General features: G+C 49.9%; 1 protein-coding gene across 6 annotated transcripts in view; it reads left to right on the top strand.

Moving 5' to 3' along the window:
* The window catches only part of LOC148144954 (uncharacterized), a 237,413-nt gene that overhangs the window by 96,230 nt on the left and 121,375 nt on the right, over window positions 1-19,808 (top strand). For 5 of the 6 annotated variants that reach the window (XM_087975500.1, XM_087975501.1, XM_087975497.1 and 2 more), the window contains exon 2: window positions 2,181-4,652. The exons of the other annotated variant lie outside the window; for it this stretch is intronic. In XM_087975500.1, coding sequence (XP_087831626.1) covers window positions 2,572-4,380 — 1,809 coding nt within the window. In that variant the 5' untranslated portion in view covers window positions 2,181-2,571 and the 3' untranslated portion in view covers window positions 4,381-4,652. Of the gene's footprint in view, window positions 1-2,180; window positions 4,653-19,808 lie in introns of those variants that run through there. 6 annotated transcript variants of the gene reach the window in all.

Raw genomic sequence — 19,808 nt, 5'->3', positions numbered from 1 at the left:
AGAGACCATTGCAATAATCAATCTTCGTCACGTTCCACACGTCAAAGGCGTCTGGTCCGGTGCACTGGACAACATCATCTCAGCATAGGTGGTGGATAATCTCTGATCATTCCTGGTCGCATCCATACTTAGTAGCTTTCCCCATCAGGATGTTGTATGTGATCAGAAAGGTGAGGAGATAAGCGATCACCCACATGTCCCTCCTCTTAGTTCAAGTATCTGTCATAAGATTAACATGAAAATAACAGCAAGATTCAAAAACCCAACTGGACAGGGTCCACTCCTTTTGTTGGGATTCCAGGATTCTCTCCTCCTCTTCCCTCCTCTTGATTGGTGCGGTCAATCAATTTACAATGGTGCAGTTGGACCCAAGCTGAGCACCCAACCACTGTGACCGCTGTAGGGGTGGGAAGTAAAACCTGGAAGGGGCCATCCCAACGAGGTTAGAGACCTTTGCCAGTCCAGTTCTTGACGAGCACCAACGAACCAGGTTCTACCCGTGACGAGGCTGAAAGGGAGGGAACATCGCTGTATGCCGCACGCTCCTGGGAGTGAAAGGCACGCATAACACTAGTTAGAGCAAGAACATAACCAATCATTGTTTCGGTCATGTGGTGGAAGTGGACTGAGAAGGGAGCCGAATCGTTCCAAGGGGTACGGAGGGGGTGACCAGAGAGACTCTCAGCTGGAGACAGTTGTATCTTGCCCACAGATATGGATCGCATCTGGAATAAGGCCACAGGGATTAGCATAACCAGGAGAGGCCAGACTGGGCCATTAATTTGGCAAGTTTAGTCTTGAGTCTGGTTAAAACATTCAACAAGTCCGGCCGCCTGAGGATGATAAGCACCATGCAGTTGCCAACAAATACAAAGCTGGGAACAGAGTTCTCCGTTAATATTACCTACAAAGTGTGGTCCATTGTCCGAGCTAATGCACGCAGGTATACTGAAGCAGGGAATTATTTCCTTAAACAAAATCTACACCACAGTCTCAGCAGTAGCGTGAGGAGGAGGGTAGGCTTCAATCCACTTAGAAAAGACATCAGCAATAAGCAAAACATATTGATAGCAACTCAACTCATTTCTACAACTCAATGAAGTCCAGTTGAAGTGTCTGCAAGGGACCCTTCAGCAAGGGAGTTCTCGTAGAGATACTTGAACTAAGAGGTGGGGCATCGCCTACCCACTGACCTGTTTGATCACGTACAACATCCTGATCGGGAAAGCCACTGACTGAGTATCGATGCGATCTGGAACGATCTGAGATTATCCTGGTGTCATCTAGTGCACCAGACCAAACGTTTTCAATGTGGGTCACTTGAGCGATGGCATGAGCTGCCAGAGGAAGTGGTGGGTGCTGATACGATGACAAGTTAAAAGGCTCCTGGACGGGCATCTGAATATGAAGGGTTCAGATGGGTCAGGGCCAAGTGATGGCAAATGCAACTGGAGTCATAGAGATGTACAGCACAGAAACAGACCCTTCGGTCCAACTCGTCCTTGCTGACAAGATAGCCAACCCAATTTAGTCCCAGCTGCCAGCACCCGGCTCCCATAGGGGCCAAGTGATGGCAAACGTGACTAGATTAATTTAGGATATCTGGGCAGGTTGGGCCAAAGGGTCTGTTTCCGTGCTGTGTGACTCTCATTGTCTTCAGTGGAAGTAGAAGTATGGTTGTGAAAGCTGGACTTTCAGACCATGTTTTGCCCTGACTGGGAGCAGAAGAGTTTGACTGAAGTGTGTTGGTGTTAATGCCTTGATGTCTCATTTTACTCCCACTTTCTCGGGGTCATTAACCATTTTGTGTCTGGTCCTTCCTCAAGAAGCTGCATTGCAGATTCACCCTGAATGGACACTTTATTTTTGCTTCCCAAAATCAGACCTGCTCACTCTCAGCAGGATCCCAGCGTTGTGAAAGATATTAACTTTCAGGTGGAGGTATCCAAAATTCAGAGAGATGTCAGTCTTGATGTTTTTGCTTTTTCTGCCCCTGTAAGGTCCTGAATCAGCACCTTCAGGGGAATTAGTTAGAGCGGAGTGAGAACAGAGGGGGAGAGAGAGTGGGATGGTGCTTTCAATTTTGTGAAACAACAAAAGAATATTCCACAGAAAGTAGAATTGCTTGTTCTGAATTTCTACCCTGCACTGATAATCCCTTTTGTAATCCCTTTTTGCAGAGTATTTGAAAATCTGAAGACTGAAGTTTCAAAATCAAAGAATGAAGGGCTTACGCCCGAAACATTGACTCTCCTGATCCCCGGACGCTGCCTGACCTGCTGTGCTTTTTGACTCACTGTCCAGCGTCTGCAGTCCTCACTTTGATGTCAATGTCTGACAGTCACTCAATCCAATGGGACCACAACGATTTTTGACTGTGATTTCTGTGAGAGGAATCAATGCTTTTTGGTTCCTGTTTGAGGACGTTTTCAGCATCAGTGGGACTGGACGAGAGACCCAATTGTGGCAGCACAGTGTGTGTGGAGCCTGAAACAGTTTTACGGCCTGGAAAGGGGATTTCACAGCAGGGAGGGGCTCCCCATGTGTTTGTGAGCAGCTGAAGCTGTGGCCATGGAGAAACCTGAGGAATCTCACCCCGTGGAGAAACCGTGGAAGTGTGGCGACTGTGGGAAAGGCTTCCGTGTCCCGTCTGCCCTGGAGACTCATCGGCGCAGTCACACCGGGGAGAGGCCATTCCCGTGCACCGACTGCGGGAAGGCCTTCAGACATTCCTCCCACCTGCTGGCCCACCAGCGGGTCCACACAGGGGAAAGGCCCTTCAGCTGCCCAGATTGTGGGAAGGCCTTCAGACATTCCTCCACCCTGCTGAGACACCTGCGTGTCCACACCAGAGAGAGGCCCTTCAGCTGCCCAGATTGTGGGAAGGCCTTCAGACATTCCTCCACCTTGCTGACACACCAGCGTGTCCACACCGGGGAGAGGCCCTTCAGCTGCCCTGAGTGCGGGAAGGCCTTTGCCCAGGTCTCCTCCCTGATGAGGCACCAGCGGGTCCACACTGGGGAAAGGCCCTTTAGCTGCCCCGAGTGCGGGAAGGCCTTTACTGACATCTCCTCCCTGATGAGGCACCAGCAGACCCACACTGGGGAGAGGCCGTTCACCTGCTCTCAGTGCGGGAAGGGCTTCACCCGCTCCTCCAACCTGCGGAGCCACCAGTGGGTCCACACGTGGGAAAGGCCCTTCAGCTGCCCCAAGTGTGGGAAGGCCTTTACCCAGGTCTCCTCCCTGATGAGGCACCAGCGGGGCCACACTGGGGAAAGGCCCTTTAGCTGCCCAGAGTGCGGGAAGGCCTTTACCCACGTCTCCTCCCTGATGAGGCACCAGCGGGTCCACACCGGGGAAAGGCCCTTCAGCTGCCCTGAGTGTGGGAAGGCCTTCAGCAATTCCTCCACCCTGCGGAGCCACCAGCGCGTCCACACGGGGGAGAGGCCCTTCAGCTGCCCCGAGTGTGGGAAGGCCTTTACCAACGTCTCCGCACTGCAGAAGCACCAGCGTATCCACACGGGGGAGAGGCCCTTCAGCTGCCCCGAGTGTGGGAAGGCCTTTACCAACGTCTCCGTCCTGCAGAAGCACCAACGGATCCACACGGGGGAGAAGCCCTTTAGCTGCCCCGAGTGCGGGAAGGCCTTTACCGACGTCTCCTCCCTGATGAGGCACCAGCGGGTCCACACTGGGGAAAGGCCCTTTAGCTGCCCAGAGTGCGGGAAGGCCTTTACCGACGTCTCCTCCCTGATGAGGCACCAGCGGACCCACACTGGGGAGAGGCCGTTCACCTGCTCTCAGTGCGGGAAGGGCTTCACCCGCTCCTTCAACCTGCGGAGCCACCAGCGGGTCCACATGGGGGAGAGGCCCTTCAGCTGCCCCGAGTGTGGGAAGGCCTTCAGTGATTCCTCCTCCCTGCTGAGGCACCACTGGGTCCACACGGGGGAGAGGCCGTTCACCTGCTCTCAGTGCGGGAAGGGCTTCACCCGCTCCTCCAACCTGCTGAGCCACCAGCGGATCCACACGGGGGAGAGGCCCTTCAGCTGCTCTCAGTGCGGGAAGGCCTTCAGCGATTCCTCCAACCTGATGATCCACATGCGTGTCCACACCGGGGAGAGGCCGTTCACCTGCTCTCAGTGCGGGAAGGGCTTCACCCGCTCCTCCAACCTGTGGACCCACCAGCGGGTCCACACGGGGGAGAGGCCCTTCAGCTGCCCCGAGTGTGGGAAGGCCTTCAGCACATCCTCCACCCTGCTGAGACACCAGAGGATCCACACCGGGGAGAGGCCGTTCACCTGCTTTCAGTGCGGGAAGGGCTTCTCCTGCTCCTCCCACCTGCTGACCCACCAGCGAGTTCACGTGCCATTGCAGGGGGATTGAAGGAATGATGGCCGAGTGCCAATATCGATTGGACCATCAACCCACTGTGGTGTAAAATTATGTCCCAATACATGTGTGAATCATAATGCAACACATGTATTGGGCCAAGCAGTGGAATGTGGTGAAAGGGTTAAAATTGTGTCCCAATACATGTGTGAATCTAACCGAAAATGGAAGGTGTCGCTTAGTCCCGTGTGAATCTTATTATACACCTTCCCGTGTGAATCTTCTTATCTGTATGTAACCAGAATGGAATGTGTTTTTTAGCCTTGCTCTGCTGTTCACATGAATGTTTATATCTGGAAAAGAGTATATCAGCTGGAAAAGTCTCCAGTTCGGTAGAGTCTGCTCCGGGGTTGCGTTTAACCGCCGAGCGTGGGTTGTTGGCAACCGCTCTACGAGAACTGACGGCTCCCAGTTCCGGTAACACGTAGAGTGAGTATAAACCAGACCCGTTGTAAGTACGAGACCTGGTTGTGGCGACGCTGCGGGGAATAAAACACTTATATTCTAGCAGACTCGCCTCTTGGCTGTTTGTTCTGTGTCAGACTACTTTCCTGCGAGCCTGGTCCTTGACCTTGAGAATTTTTTAAAACATTTTGGCGTAGCCGGCAGGATCAATCGCAATTGAGGAAAGATTTTGATACAGAACAATGTTTTGGAAAAAGGCTAAGAAACCAGAGGAACAAACTGTGGAGGTCCCGACCGTCCCGGGATGGCATGGACCGTGGCATGGCGTGGCAGTTTGTTTGAGAAATGGTGGGGGGCGACCGGAGAACTGGGAGGCCGAGGGCGTAGGAACCCCAGGGTCGCTGCTGTCCACCCTTGAGAGGATCCCAGTCCTGCCGAAGAACCCCTTGCCTGGGGTACAGCGGAGGATGTGGGCCTGTGCGGCGGCTTGTAGACAACAGTCAGACAAGCGCCAAAAAGCTGAAGCAGAATTAGCCCTCCTGAAACATGAGCAGGGACTCAGTTCAGGAGATGCCTCTATGTTGAGGCAGGAAATTATGAAGTTAAAAGCTGAATTGACAGCATTAACTGAACTAGCAGGACGAACTATTATGTATCTGTCTGCTAAGAAACGGAAAGAGAAAAGGAAGGTCCCTCGAACCCCGGACCCGGTACAAGTACGGGCGTTTGTAGCCCAGTTAAATAACGGGGATCGGTGGGATATCGATCATTGGGATGGGAACATTTGGGGAGATTCAGATGATCAGTACGAAGAGGACCCACCCGTACTCCAAGCTAAACCAGTGGTTAGGAGAAAGCAGGTTCAGAGACGTCTCCCAGTGCAACGGGAGGTAATGTTAGATGAGGAAGGAAACCCTATACGGAATGAACAAGGGGAGGCAATTATGCATGAATTACCGCGGGCTCAGCCTCCTGCAGAATTCTCTGAATTAACGGAAGACTTCACTACCGATGAGGTGCTGTTTATCACCCAGAAAACCCGACGTAATCCTGGGGAGCCGTTAGAGCTATGGCTAATTCGGCTCCTCGAGGAAGGGGGGCAACAAGTGCAGGTAGACTATCAGGATGCTCCCAAGTTTGGTGGATTAGCAAAGGATGCTGCCATAGACCTGGGGTACCGCAGACAAGCCAAGGATATGGTAATAGATCGCAGTATGGGGACCTTATTTGGGATGTATGCCAGGGCAGTGGCTGAACAGTATCCCTTCCCGTCCGATTGGCCCCCCTTGGAAGGAACTTGGACAACAATTAAGGAAGGGGTTCAGAGGCTAACCCGTTTGTGTGTGCGGGATGCCCTGTTGCTGGGAGTGCTGGACGAGGTAGATAACACAAATGTTAGTAGACAGACTAAGAGACCACCTAGTGAAGACTGCCCCCCCCCATTATAAACCACTGTTATTAACCATAATGTTGAGTGGACGGGGAGAAACCCTAGGAGATGCCCGTAGTATGATGAGGGAGATGGGTGGTTTGGGGGATTGGGGACCCACAACCCGTGCTTCTCAGGGGGGCACGGAGGGGCGTCGCCCTGAGGCTCGGGCAGGGGGAAAAGTAAACCCTAATCAAGGAAGTAACCAAGGCCCCTCACGGCGTGCTTTGTGGCAAGCTTTGATACGGGCGCAGGTCCCAGCATCGGAGATTGATGGCCTACCTACACCGGAATTAAAAGACTTATGCAGACGAAAGGGACTGAAGGTGTCCCGGGTAGAGACGGAGTCCCGACCCACTATGGAAGACCTAGTGGAATTACTGACACAAAAATGTCAGACACGGGGTCCGGTTGTTAATGAGCCTCGAAGGGGTAGAACTTCCACTTCCCAGCGGTGGGAATCCTCGGAGGACGAGGAGGAGGAGGAGGTACGGCCTCCCCTCCGAGAGTGTTATAAAGTGGATAGGCGTGGCCGGAAACCTAGTAAGAAAGGCAAGAACAAAGAAGGGCGAGGCAAACGTCTTTACCCAGTGCTGTCTGGGGAAGATGAATGGGAGGAACAATAGGAATCGGGCCAAGCCCCAAGGGTTTGCCCACGAACGAGCCAATGGTCAGCAGACGACATTCGACCTCATGTATCATTGACTATCTATTGGCGCAAATCCGTCCAAACCGTTATGGCTCTAGTGGACACAGGGGCGGAGGCCACCTTAATCTATGGGACGCCCCATAAGTTTAAAGGAACCCCAGTCACGCTGGTTGGGCTGGGAGGTAATCTGATTGAAGGAAAAACAGTACAATTGCCCCTAAAGATAGGTACAATGCCCATTAAAACTTATTCAATTATCATTACACCGGTTAGAGAATGGATCCTGGGAATGGACATTCTGGCCGGTTTAACACTTCACCTCCAACAAGGGAAGTTTGAATTTGGAATCACGAAAATGGCTTTGCGCTGTAGGACGGTGTTAGTGGGAAAGGTTAAAATGGACCCCTTCCCCATCCCGATCGCCGATCGCGTAATAAGTCTTAGACAGTATAGGATTCCCGGCGGACATAAAGAAATATCTGCCACAATTAAGGATTATTTGGAAGCGGGAGTGCTTAGGACATGCACCACGGCGTGGAATAACCCCTTATGGCCCGTACATAAAGCCGATGGGTCATGGCGGATGACGGTAGATTATCGGCAACTAAACCGTCACACTCCGGCCTTGACGGCAGCGGTCCCGGATGCCGTCACTATTATAGGACGAATCCAACATCATCCAGGGGTGTGGTACGGAGTAATTGATTTGGCTAATGCCTTCTTCACAATTCCTATTCCCGAAGATAGGCAGGAACAGTTCGCATTCACTTGGGAGGGTAGACAATTCACGTTCACGCGATTGCCCCAAGGATATCTGCATAGCCCTACTATCTGCCACCGGATAGTTGCAGAACACTTGGCTGCCTTTAAAGTGCCTGACGAAGTGATGATCTCGCACTATATTGACGATATGATGATACAGGGGACAAGTCAGAAGCAGGTTCAGGAATTGCTGGACCAACTGGTTCAACATATGCGAGGATATGGGTGGGAGATCAACCCAGCCAAAATCCAGGGTCCCTCTCAAACGGTAAAATTCTTAGGAATCGTGTGGAACAAGGGGGAAAGGGAAATCACTGCGAAAGCTAAAAATAAGATTCAGGTCTTTGCCGTCCCTCACACCCAGAAGGACGTGCAGCAATTTATTGGGTTATTCGGATTCTGGAGACAGCATATTCCCCATTTAGGACAAATTTTAAAACCTTTGTATCGAGTTACGAGGAAAAAGGCAGCGTTCGAATGGACGGAGGTCCATCAAACTGCATTTGAAATGGCCAAGCAAGCGATACAGCAAGCTGTATCCTTGGGAAAGATACAGTCAGGACCTGTAGAACTGCAAGTCTCAGCACAGGGGGATTATGCCAATTGGAGCTTATGGCAAAAACAGGGAAGAACCCGTAAGCCACTGGGATTTTGGTCCCGAAAATTACCCCCGGCAGGGGAACGGTATACCCCCTTTGAGAAACAGTTATTAGCATGCTACTGGGGCTTGGTGGAAACCGAAGCCCTGACCATTGGACATGAAGTGATCATGAGAACAGCTATCCCTATTCTTCCGTGGGTACTTAGTGACCCCACTACCCACCGAATAGGAACTGCCCAAGAGAGCAGCATCATTAAATGGAAATGGTATGTGTCGGAGAGAGTGCGGACTGGACAGAAAGGAGTGTCAGTCCTACATGAGCAAGTGGCGGAGGCCCCTGAGGAAGGGGAAAAACGGTTTGAGGTGATTGAATACAAGGAATCACCCGTTAAGATGGGAAAACGGTATGATGAACTGACCCCGGATGAACAAGCCACGGCTTGGTTCGTAGATGGGTCAGCCCAATGGAAAGCGGGACAGCGTAGATGGAAAGCTGCCGCCTTTAACCCAAAACAAGGCACTACCCTAGAAGAATTAGGGTAGGGAAAAAGTAGTCAGTGGGCAGAATTAAAAGCAGTGCATATGGTAGTCATGCAAGCAGGGGTCATGGGAGTTTGTTTGTTCTCTGACTCGTGGTCAGTGGTTAACGGCATGACACAATGGATGCCAACTTGGCAGGCCAATCAGTGGATGATCCAGAATAGGGAAGTATGGGGTAAACAGTTATGGGAAGATATATGGGAGAAAGCTCAATACCTGGTCATATACATCACCCACGTAGATGCCCATACATCTCGAAATGATGTGGAAGCTCTACATAACCGATATGTGGATGGTATCGTCCGAACCATGATGGTGCAAAGGGGCACCTCAGTGGACCTAGCTAGATGGGCACACCTTAAGGCTGGGCACTGGGGAGTGCAAGGAACCTTGCAATGGGCTCGAGACCGAGGAATAGATCTTATGGTAGATGATGTTAAGACTGCAGTAAACCAGTGTGAGCAGTGTCAACATCAGCGGCAGGGAGTGCCCCAACACATGATGGGACATATCCATCGGGGGGATGGTCCGGGACAGAGCTGGCAAATGGACTTTGTGGGTCCCTTACCCTCCTCACAAGGATGTAACCACATATGTACAGCTGTGGACACTATGTCTGGGGTTTTGGTAGCCCATCCCTGTCGTCACAACAATCAACAGGCTACCTTGCGATGTTTAGATTTGATTGAACAATTTTATGGATTGCCCATACAGGTCCAGAGTGACAATGGCTCCCATTTCACAGGAAGGGCGGTAAAGCAGTGGTGTCACGATAACCACGTGGAATGGGTTTATCATGTACCCTATCACCCACAAGCTGCGGGACTTATAGAACGAATGAATGGGCTTCTGAAGTCCTCACTACGAAAAGCAGGAGGTTGCAATGACTTAACAGGTTGGAAGAAGCAACTAATTCGGGTGGTGAAACAAATTAATAACCGCCCATTAGGAAATGGGGTAACACCCTTGAATAGGATGATACGAGTATGTGATACCCCAAAGACTCAGCCTATTAAAATGTGGAAATTCGCTGAGGAAGCTGATATTCCCGTAAGGGCCACGCCGGCTTCGGCTGGACTGGACCTACGAGCACTAACTGCCCAGACTTTGATCCAACAGAAACCTACGGTGATTAAGACCGGATTAGGATTGATTTGTCCCCCTGGAACCTATGGGCATATCCTCCCACGGTCGGGACTGTCACTAAAGGGGATTGATGTGATGGCAGGCGTAATTGACGCGGACTACCAAGGGGAGTTGGGGGTGATCCTGGTCAACATCACCGCTGAACCTTACGTGATACAGAAGGGGGACAGAATAGCGCAATTGGTCATTAAGCCATGTAACCTTACAACGGTGGAAGAGACGGGAGCTCCCGTTACGGTTACTGAGCGTGGGACGGGGGGATTTGGGTCTACTGACACTAAGGGGGCCAAGGTATGGGTGCGCCAGACGACCGGCCCCCCCAGGCCGGCCGAAATCATAGCACAGGGGAAGGACAGTCTGGTCACCATTATGTACCCCGGGGACCCGACCTGGGCAAACGTCCCGGCGAACCAGTGCTACTTACGTGAGACCTAAATAATGTTGTAATTGCTATGCACCCGCAGGCTGGCCCTCCGCCTTGAACATGGGGTGGTCATGGGGATTGCGACTCCTATTGGCGATGTTCGCGATCGGATGGCCACTCCAGGGCATCGGTATCACGGCCTGGACGCTGGTACCGGTCGCCCGCCATGAGGTGCGGTGGGAGGCCAGTAGCCAGCGACGGACGCAGGACAATTTTACATGTGAACCCGGTCAGCAGTGCGTTGTTCTGACTCTCACCAGCGACTGTCAATTGTACACGTGTGCACAGTGCTACATGCGCCGGGATGGGGAAAAATATGACATATCGTTCATACCGCCTAATTGCACCCTGGTGGTAAATGCCCAAGTCAAGACGTGTTTGTGGGACCGACGCACCCAGACATGCGGGACAACGGGGACTCATTGGAGCGTCGCAGCTCGGGGGCAAGATCTGTGGCTGCGCAATGCCACCGATATTCGGAATCGTCATCGATTCATGTGGTTAATAATGGTACTGCCCTCGACGAACGCCCCGTCTGAGGCGTTATTAAACCCCACGCGGGGCGGGCCAGCCACGGGGGGCGTGCGGTCGCATCGAACACAGTTGGCCCCTATTATGTCAACTTGTCAACAGATGGCTCGGGCGGTACTGCACACTGATGTTCATTGGCGGGTTCAGTTGCCCCTCATACCCGAGTGTCATACCAAGAGGCGGCGACGAGCGTGGTACGACACCCTGCTGGGAGGCGCAGGAACTGTTATGGGTATCTCGAATGCCATTGACTCTGAGGTAACCCGTACTAAATTATCTAACACGGGACAGGCCACCTCACAAGGACTACATACTATTGGAAGGTGGATGCCATCCGTAATGATGACTCAAGGAGAGACAGCTGAAATAATGATACGATCTCTGCAATGGGAACTGGATGTCTGGGGTGCCACTCAGGAACTGTTTGAGAACATTACGGCTCAGTTAAATTGGACTGCCTGTCATATTCAAATGTTGCATGCTCAAATACAGAAAGAACGCTTTTTGCGTGTGGTAACATCCCCCAATGTACAAGCGTGGAGGGGACTATGGAATGTATCTGAGAAATTGTGGATGATAACCCATCCAGAGCGAACATGGTGTAACGCAACTATGTGTAACGGATACTTTGTTACCATGAATGTAACCCACACTGTTACGGTCTGTCGATATTATGTATTACCAGTGATTACATCTTCTGGATATTATTTTCTGAAGACAAGGGGACAGTGGTTTAGCCCAGATACCAATATTATCTATGATCTGTCCGCTTGTGAACAGACTGATCGGGGGAAAACTTGCCTACTGATGGACAGGTATCGGGACCCTTGCTTGACTAAGGGAACGGCCCTGTGCGAATGGACTGTTGAGACTCCAAGGGACATGATGTGGCAGATTGGGCCACACACGCTCTGTGTGGCTACCAATAATCCACATCCTATGCTTCCCTCAGCACCGTTCTCGGGATGCCTCTCAAATGTCTATCAGTGGCACTGGCAGAATCACACCTATTTGTTGACCACTTATAGCAGTGCTCGCCACTTTACCAAGGTGCAATGGAAAGTGCTGATGAATCCTTGGAACATTTCCCTGGATCGGTTTAAGCGAGCATTGGACCGATCCGAGGAGCTTAAGCAGATATTACGAAAGCATCAAACCAATGTCACCAAGGTTACGGTGTCTACCTTTATACATGGACAGGAGGTAGTACATGCTGCCCGTGTAGTGGACGTGGAGTCAGCTCATCATTGGTGGGACATATTGAGTGGTATGTCCTCCACTGCGGGGACATTCCTGTTCCCACCCTTGTCGATCCTGGTAGCGGTCCTGGTGATTTTAACATGCTGTAATGTCCTGACTTGCTTGTATATTTGGCGTGTACGTAGGCGCTTGTTAGAAAGAATACATATGGGCATAATGTAACACATGTATTGGGCTAAGCAGTGGAATGTGGTGTAAAATTATGTCCCAATACATGTGTGAATCATAATGCAACACATGTATTGGGCCAAGCAGTGGAATGTGGTGAAAGGGTTAAAATTGTGTCCCAATACATGTGTGAATCTAACCGAAAATGGAAGGTGTCGCTTAGTCCCGTGTGAATCTTATTATACACCTTCCCGTGTGAATCTTCTTATCTGTATGTAACCAGAATGGAATGTGTTTTTTAGCCTTGCTCTGCTGTTCACATGAATGTTTATATCTGGAAAAGAGTATATCAGCTGGAAAAGTCTCCAGTTCGGTAGAGTCTGCTCCGGGGTTGCGTTTAACCGCCGAGCGTGGGTTGTTGGCAACCGCTCTACGAGAACTGACGGCTCCCAGTTCCGGTAACACGTAGAGTGAGTATAAACCAGACCCGTTGTAAGTACGAGACCTGGTTGTGGCGACGCTGCGGGGAATAAAACACTTATATTCTAGCAGACTCGCCTCTTGGCTGTTTGTTCTGTGTCAGACTACTTTCCTGCGAGCCTGGTCCTTGACCTTGAGAATTTTTTAAAACACCCACTTTCAGGGATTCCCGGGTTCGAATCCCGCCACGACAGATGGCAGAATTGGTATTCGGTCAGAAATGTGGAGTGCGGAATCTAACGATGAGACCGTTTCAGGGAGGGGGTGGTGCGGGGGAGAAAGCCCCCATCTGTATCACTCTCTCCCTTGTTAGGGAAGGGAACCGCCGTTGTGGGAAAGGATTCACTCAGTCGTTCCAGCTGCATCCTTTACCCGGTCTGGCCTACACGTGATTCCAGACCCACAGCAGTCTGGTTGACTCTACACTGCCCCTTCCTGGCAAATGAGCGGGGAGAAACTTACTTGGAGACAGGGTATGGGTTGAAATTGCTGAGTGAGGCAATACTTCCTCCAGGGTATGGCTGTACCAAGGATCCAATTACAAAGGGACAACTTGGTGCTGGCCAAGAGTAAAGACAGTGAGGGGGGTGGGACAAGGGGAGGTGTGGTGTGTGCACTTTCACCTTGAGTTGTTCAAAAAGCAACTGCTTTTTCTCTGCCTTTTTGCTGGGGGGATCTGAAGCTGTAACCAAGTTGGGTTGCAATAAAGGTTACCCTGAACTTACCACCGGGCTCAGACTCTCATTGAAAGCTTTGAGCTTCAAGAGGTTTTTGTTTTAAAGCTGCTCATTTCTTTCAGCCTCCTGCACTAAGTTTAGAACATAGAACAATCCAGCGCAGAACAGGCCCTTCGGCCCTTGATGTTGCGCCGACCTGTGAACTATTCTCAGTTCGTTCCCCAACACTATCCCAAAATCAACCATGCGCTTATCTAAGGATTGTTTAAATCTCCCGAATGTGACTGAGTTGACTACCTTAGCAGGTAGGGCATTCCACGCCCTTACCATTCTCTGCATAAAGAACTTGCCTCTAACATCTGTCTTAAATCTATCACCCCTCAATTCGAAGTTATGCCCCCTGACATCAGCATCCTAGGAAAGAGTCTTTCACTGTCTCCCCTATCTAATCCTCTGATCATCTTGTATGTCTCTATCAAATCCCATCTTAGCCTTCTTCTTTGCAATGAGAACAGATCCAAGTCTCTCAGCCTTTCCTCATAAGACCCTCCCTCCAGACCAGGCAACAACCTGGTAAATCTCCTTTGCTCCTTTTCCAATGCTTCCCACATCCTTCCTGAAATATGGGGACCAGAACTATACACAATATTCCAAGTGTGGCTGCACCAGCGTTTTGTATAGTTGCACCGTGATATTGCAGTTCCAGAAATCAATCCCTCTACGAATGAAACCTAACACAACGTGTGCCTTCTTAACAGCACTATCCACCTGCGTGGCAACTTTCAGGGATCTATGCACCTGGACTCCAAGATCACTGCCTTCCTGTTATTCTTCCCAAAGTGAATCACCTCACATTTAGCTGCATTGAACTCCATTTGCCACCTCTCAGCCCAATTCTGCAGTTTATCCAAGTCCCCCTGCAACCTATAACATTCTTCCAAACTGTCCACTACTCCACCGACTTTAGTGTCATCTGCAAATTTACTAATCCATCCACCTATGTCTGTGTCTAAGTCATTGATAAAAATGACAAACTGCAGTCGTCCCAAAACAGATCCTTGTGGCACACCACTAGTAACCGGACTCCAGGCTGAATATTTTCCATAAACCACCACTCGCTGCCTTCTTTCAGAAAGCCAAACTGCTAAATCACCCTCAATCCCATGCCTCTGCATTTTCTCCAACAGCCTACCATGTGGAACCTTTACTGAGGTCCATGTACACCATGTCAACTGCCCTACCCTCATCTCCATGCTTGGTCACCTTCTCAAAAAACCCAATGAGGTTTGTGAGACACAATCTGCCCTTGATGAAACCATGTTGACTATCTGAAGTCAAATTGTTGCTTGTTAGATGATTGTAAATCCTATCTCTAATATTCCTTTCCAAAAGCTTTCCTTCAACAGAAGTAAGGCTCACTGGTCTATAATTACCTGGGTCATCTCTGCTGCCCTTCTTGAACAAGGGCACAACATTTGCAATCCTCCAGTTCTCAAGTACTAAGCCTGTAGACAATGACGACTCAAATATCAAAGCCAAAGGCTCTGCTATCTCCTCCCTCGCTTCCCAGAGAATCCTCGGATAAATCCCATCCGGCCCAGGGCACTTGCCTATTTTCACTCCTTCTAGAAATGATAACATCTGTGTGCAACTAACCTCGATCCTTTCAAGTCTAATATCTCATACCTCATTCTTCTCCTCTACAATATTCTCCTTTTCCTGAGTGAAGACCGATGAGAGATATTCATTAACACCTCTCCAATCTCCACAGGGCCCACATTCAACTTCCCCCTTCTATCTTTGACTGGCCCTATTCCTACCCTAATCATCCTTTTATTCCTCACATTCCTATAGAAAACTTTAGGTTCTCCTTTATTCTATTTGTTAAAGACTGTTCATGTCCTCTCTTTGCTCTTAACTGTCTCTTTAAATCCTTCCTAGCTGATCTGTAACTCTCCATCGCTTCTGAACCATCTTGCCTCATCAACACATAAGCCTCCTCCTTCTTTGGAACAAGAGATGCAATTTCTGTTGTAAACCACGGTTCCCTTACCTTATCACTTCCTCCCTGCCTGACAGGAACATATCTATCAAGGACACACAATATCTGTTCCTTAAACCAGCTCCACACTTCAATTGTTCCCATCCCCTGCATTTTGCTACCCTATTCTGTGCATTCTAAGTCTTGCCTAATTGCATTATAATTGCCCTTGCCCCATCGATAACTCTTGACCTGTGGCATGTTCCTATCCCTTTACATCGCTAAATGAAACCTAACTGAATTATGGTCATTCTCTCCAAAGTGCTCACCTTCCACTAAATCAAACACCTGGCCTGGTTCATTACCAAGCACCAGATCCAGTGTGACCTCCCCTCTTGTCGGCCCTTCAACATACTGTGTCAGAAAGCCCTCCTGCACACACGGGACTAAAACTGATCCATCCGACGTACTAGAGTGAAAGCATTTCCAGTCAATGTTGGGGAAGTTAAAGTTCCCCATAATGACCACCCTGTTCCTTTCACTCCTACCCTAAAAAATTTTGCTAATCCCCTCTTCCAACTCCCTGGAACTCTGCAGAGGCCTATAAAAAAAACTCCAAGCAGTGTGACCTCTCCTCTCCTGTTTCTAACCTCAGCCCACATTACCTGAGGAGACGAGTTCTCATCAAAGGTTCTGTCAGCCACCGTTATAATATCCTTGACTAACAAGGCCACGCCTCTCCCTCTTTTACCGCCTTGGCTGTTCTTAATGAAAGATCAAAACCCTGGAACCTGCAACATCCATTCCTCACCCTGCTCTCTCCATGTCTCCGAAATGGCCACAATATCCAAGTCCCAGGTACCTGTCCGTGCTGCAAGCTCACCTACCTTATTGTGGATACTCTGGCGTTGAAGTAGAAACACTTCAAACCACTTCGCTGTCTGCCAGCACATTCCTGTGACCCTGAAATCCTGTCCCTGTCCTTCCTACTCTCATCCTCCTGTACATTGCAGCTACACCCTCGGTTCCCATCCCCCTGCTGAGCTAGTTTAAACCCACCCGAATAGCACCAGCAAATTTCCCACCCAGGATATTAGTACCCCTCTGGTTAAAGTGAAGACTGTCCTGTTTGTACAAGTCCCACCTTCCCAGAATGAGTCCCAATTATCCTGAAAAAACCTGAAATCCTCCCTCCTGCACCATCCTTGTAGCCACGTGTTCAGCTGATATCTCTCCCTATTCCTTGCCTTGCTATCACGTGGCACGGGTAACAAACCAGAGATAACCACTCTGTTTGTTCGAGCCCTCAGCTTCCACGCTAGCTCCCTGAAATCCTGCCTTACATCCCTATTCCTCTTTATTTTGTGGTTAGCACTGCTGCCTCACAGCACCAGAGCCCCCGGTTCAATCCACTCCCACCGCCGCGTCTGCGTGGGTTTCCTCCCACAGTCCAAAGACATGCGAGTTAGGGTGAATTGGCCAAGCTAAATTGCCCAGTAGTGTTTGGTGACAGGGAATGGGGCTGGGTGTTTTGCTCTTCGGCGGGTCGGTGTGGACTTGTTGGGCCGATGGGCCTGTTTCCACACTGTAGGGAATCTGATCTAAAGTTCTGGAATTAATATATTGATGAACTGAAACCTGCAACCCCTTCTAAAAGATGAAGGACTCAGCAGCGGTCCAGGTTTGTTCCAAATATTGCATCGGTTGCATGACACTGTGATGTTTTGCTGTTAACTCTGTGTCTTATGATCCTGCAGCACAGCCACCGGCAGAAGGAGCAGCGCTGCAGAAGCTAGTGCTTCCAAATACACCTGGGTGGGCGGGGTTTACACAGAGGGGTGTGGTTTACGATCTGCATTTGGAGGGGGCGGGGCTTACGCGTCACCTTGGAGGTGGAGGGGCGGGACCAGGGAGCGTGGCCATCCCGAAGCCGGAAGTATGCCCGCGGCCTGTTTCCTCCGCTGGAGCTTCGGCTCCAGCAAGTAAGGTAAAGCTTTATCAATATTTCCTTTTACAGAGTTTGTATTTAATAACCAGTAATGGCTACTCAATATCATCAGAAAGTCCCAAAATGCAATTCATTTCAATCCAGTGCAGATAAACACTAAGAGTTAATTTTCTACGGGAATCAACAGCCTCAGCACTAAAATGGTCTCACAAGGGAACGGCTGTGAATGTTATCACTTGGGGTCCTGTTCACACAGATTCACCGATGCTGAGGCAAACGTTCTTAATTGCCTTACAGCATCCTGTTATCACTTGGTGAGCCCAGGTGTCCCTATGTTTAAGTTCTGCCCTCTTTCTGAGCCTTCCTGCCAGTTTATTTTCTAGTGCAGTAAATGTATTTAATAATTCAGCATTACATTTTAGTCTGAATGTTTAAAGACAAGTTTTAAGGCTATAGACTTTATCACCCAGATGCCCACATCCTCATTCCTCCCTTTGATTGCACCACGATCACTGAAAGTGAAGGATACTCCAAACGAATGCCCTTCAAGGTGGTCCAGCCATCAACATCCTGTAGAGTGGCACCACCATCTTCGCAGCTCATCTGGTCATATTTATCATCGCCATCGACACGTGTGGGTAAGCCATCAGATCGCAAAAGGAGCATCTTCTGGGGCAAATCTATATCACTAAAGGACCTCATAAGCCTAGCAATTAAATACCTAACAATACCAATACCGACAAACAGACATAGCTAAATTGATAAGCCAATTGTATCATCAACCCGATCTGCAGTTTCCCCAACTGGTCCCTTCAGTCATTCTGTCAAGGAATACCTGGATCTCTTCTTGTATCTTAGTAATATTGCCAGTCAGATCGGGAATGCCCATAGTGCATTTATCTCGGACAATGGTGCAGACCTCACCCTCCTGGGCCTGTATATAGTCTAAGGCATACCGCTTTCAACATGGAGTCGCTTGAGCGATGGCGTGAGCTGCCAGAGGAAGTGATGGGTGCTGATACGATGACAAGTTAAAAGGCTCCTGGACGGGCATCTGAAAATGAAGGGTTCAGATGGGTCAGGGCCAAGTGATGGCAAATGCAACTGGAGTCATAGAGATGTACAGCACAGAAACAGACCCTTCGGTCCAACGCATCCTAGCTGACAAGATAGCCAACACAATTTAGTCCCAGCTGCCAGCACCCAGCCCATATAGGGGCCAAGTGATGGCAAACGTGACTAGATTAATTTAGGATATCTGGGCAGGTTGGGCCAAAGGGTCTGTTTCTGCGCTCTGTGACTCTAATTGTCTTCAGTGGAATCAGGAGTGTGGTTGTGAAGGCTGGACTTTCAGAACATGTTTTGCCCTGACTGGGAGCAGAAGCGTTTGACTGAAGTGTGTTGGAGTTAATGCCTTGACGTCTCATTTTACTCCCACCTTCCCGGGGTCGATAATCATTTTGTGTCTGGTCCTTTCTCAAGAAACTGCATTGCAGGTTCACCCTGAATTGACACTTTTTTTTTTGCTTCCCAAAATCAGACCTGCTCACTCTCGGCAGGATCCCAATGTTGTGAAAGATATTAACTTTCAGGTGGAGGTATCCAAAATTCAGAGAGATGTCAGTCTTGACGTTTTTGCTTTTCTGCCCCTGTAAGATCCTGAATCAGCACCTCAGGAGAATTAGATAGAGCAGGGTGAGAACAGAGGGGGAAGAGGGTGTGTGAGTGCTTTGAATTTTGTGGAACAGCTAAAGAATAGAATATTCCACAGAAAGTAGAATTGCTTGTTCTGAATTTCTACCCTGCACTGATAGTGATGACTTTTGTAATCTGTTTTTAACAGTGTATTTGAAGATCTGAAGACTGAAGCTTCAAAATCAACAAATTTGAAGGGCTTATTCCTGAAACATTGACTCTCCTGCTCCTCTGATGCTGCCTGACCTGTTGTGCTTTTCCAGCGGCACACTTTTCGACACTGACTCTCCAGCGTCTGCAGTCCTCACTTTGACGTCAATGTCTGACAGTCACTCAATCCATCGGGACCGCAACGATTTTCGACTATGATTCTGTGAGAAGGAGCAAAGTTTTGGTTCCTGTTTGAGTACGTTTCCAGCATCCGTGGGACTGGATCATCGACCATACTGTTGCAGTGCACTGAGCATAGACCCTGAAACAGTTGTACGGCCTGGGAAGAGGAATTCACTGTGGGGAGGGGCTCCACACGCATTTGTGTGTAACTGAAGCTTCGTCCATGGAGAAACCCTAGGAATCCAGCCCCGTGGAGAAACGATGGAAGTGTGGCGACTGCAGGAAAAGCTTCTGTGTCCCATCTGTCCTGGAGACTCATCGGCGCAGCCACACCAGGGAGAGCCCGTTCCCCTGTCCCGTCTGCGGGAAGGGCTTCAGCACTTCCTCCACCCTGCTAACCCACCAGCGGATCCACACTGGGGAGACGCCCTGCAGCTGCCCAGTGTGCAGGAA

This window comes from Chiloscyllium plagiosum, unplaced genomic scaffold (genome assembly GCF_037043375.1).
Source record: "Chiloscyllium plagiosum isolate Xiang-an unplaced genomic scaffold, Cpla_swu_hap1 HiC_scaffold_27, whole genome shotgun sequence".
Classification (NCBI taxonomy): domain Eukaryota; kingdom Metazoa; phylum Chordata; class Chondrichthyes; order Orectolobiformes; family Hemiscylliidae; genus Chiloscyllium; species Chiloscyllium plagiosum.
This window is presented reverse-complemented; position numbering and strand designations above follow the sequence as displayed.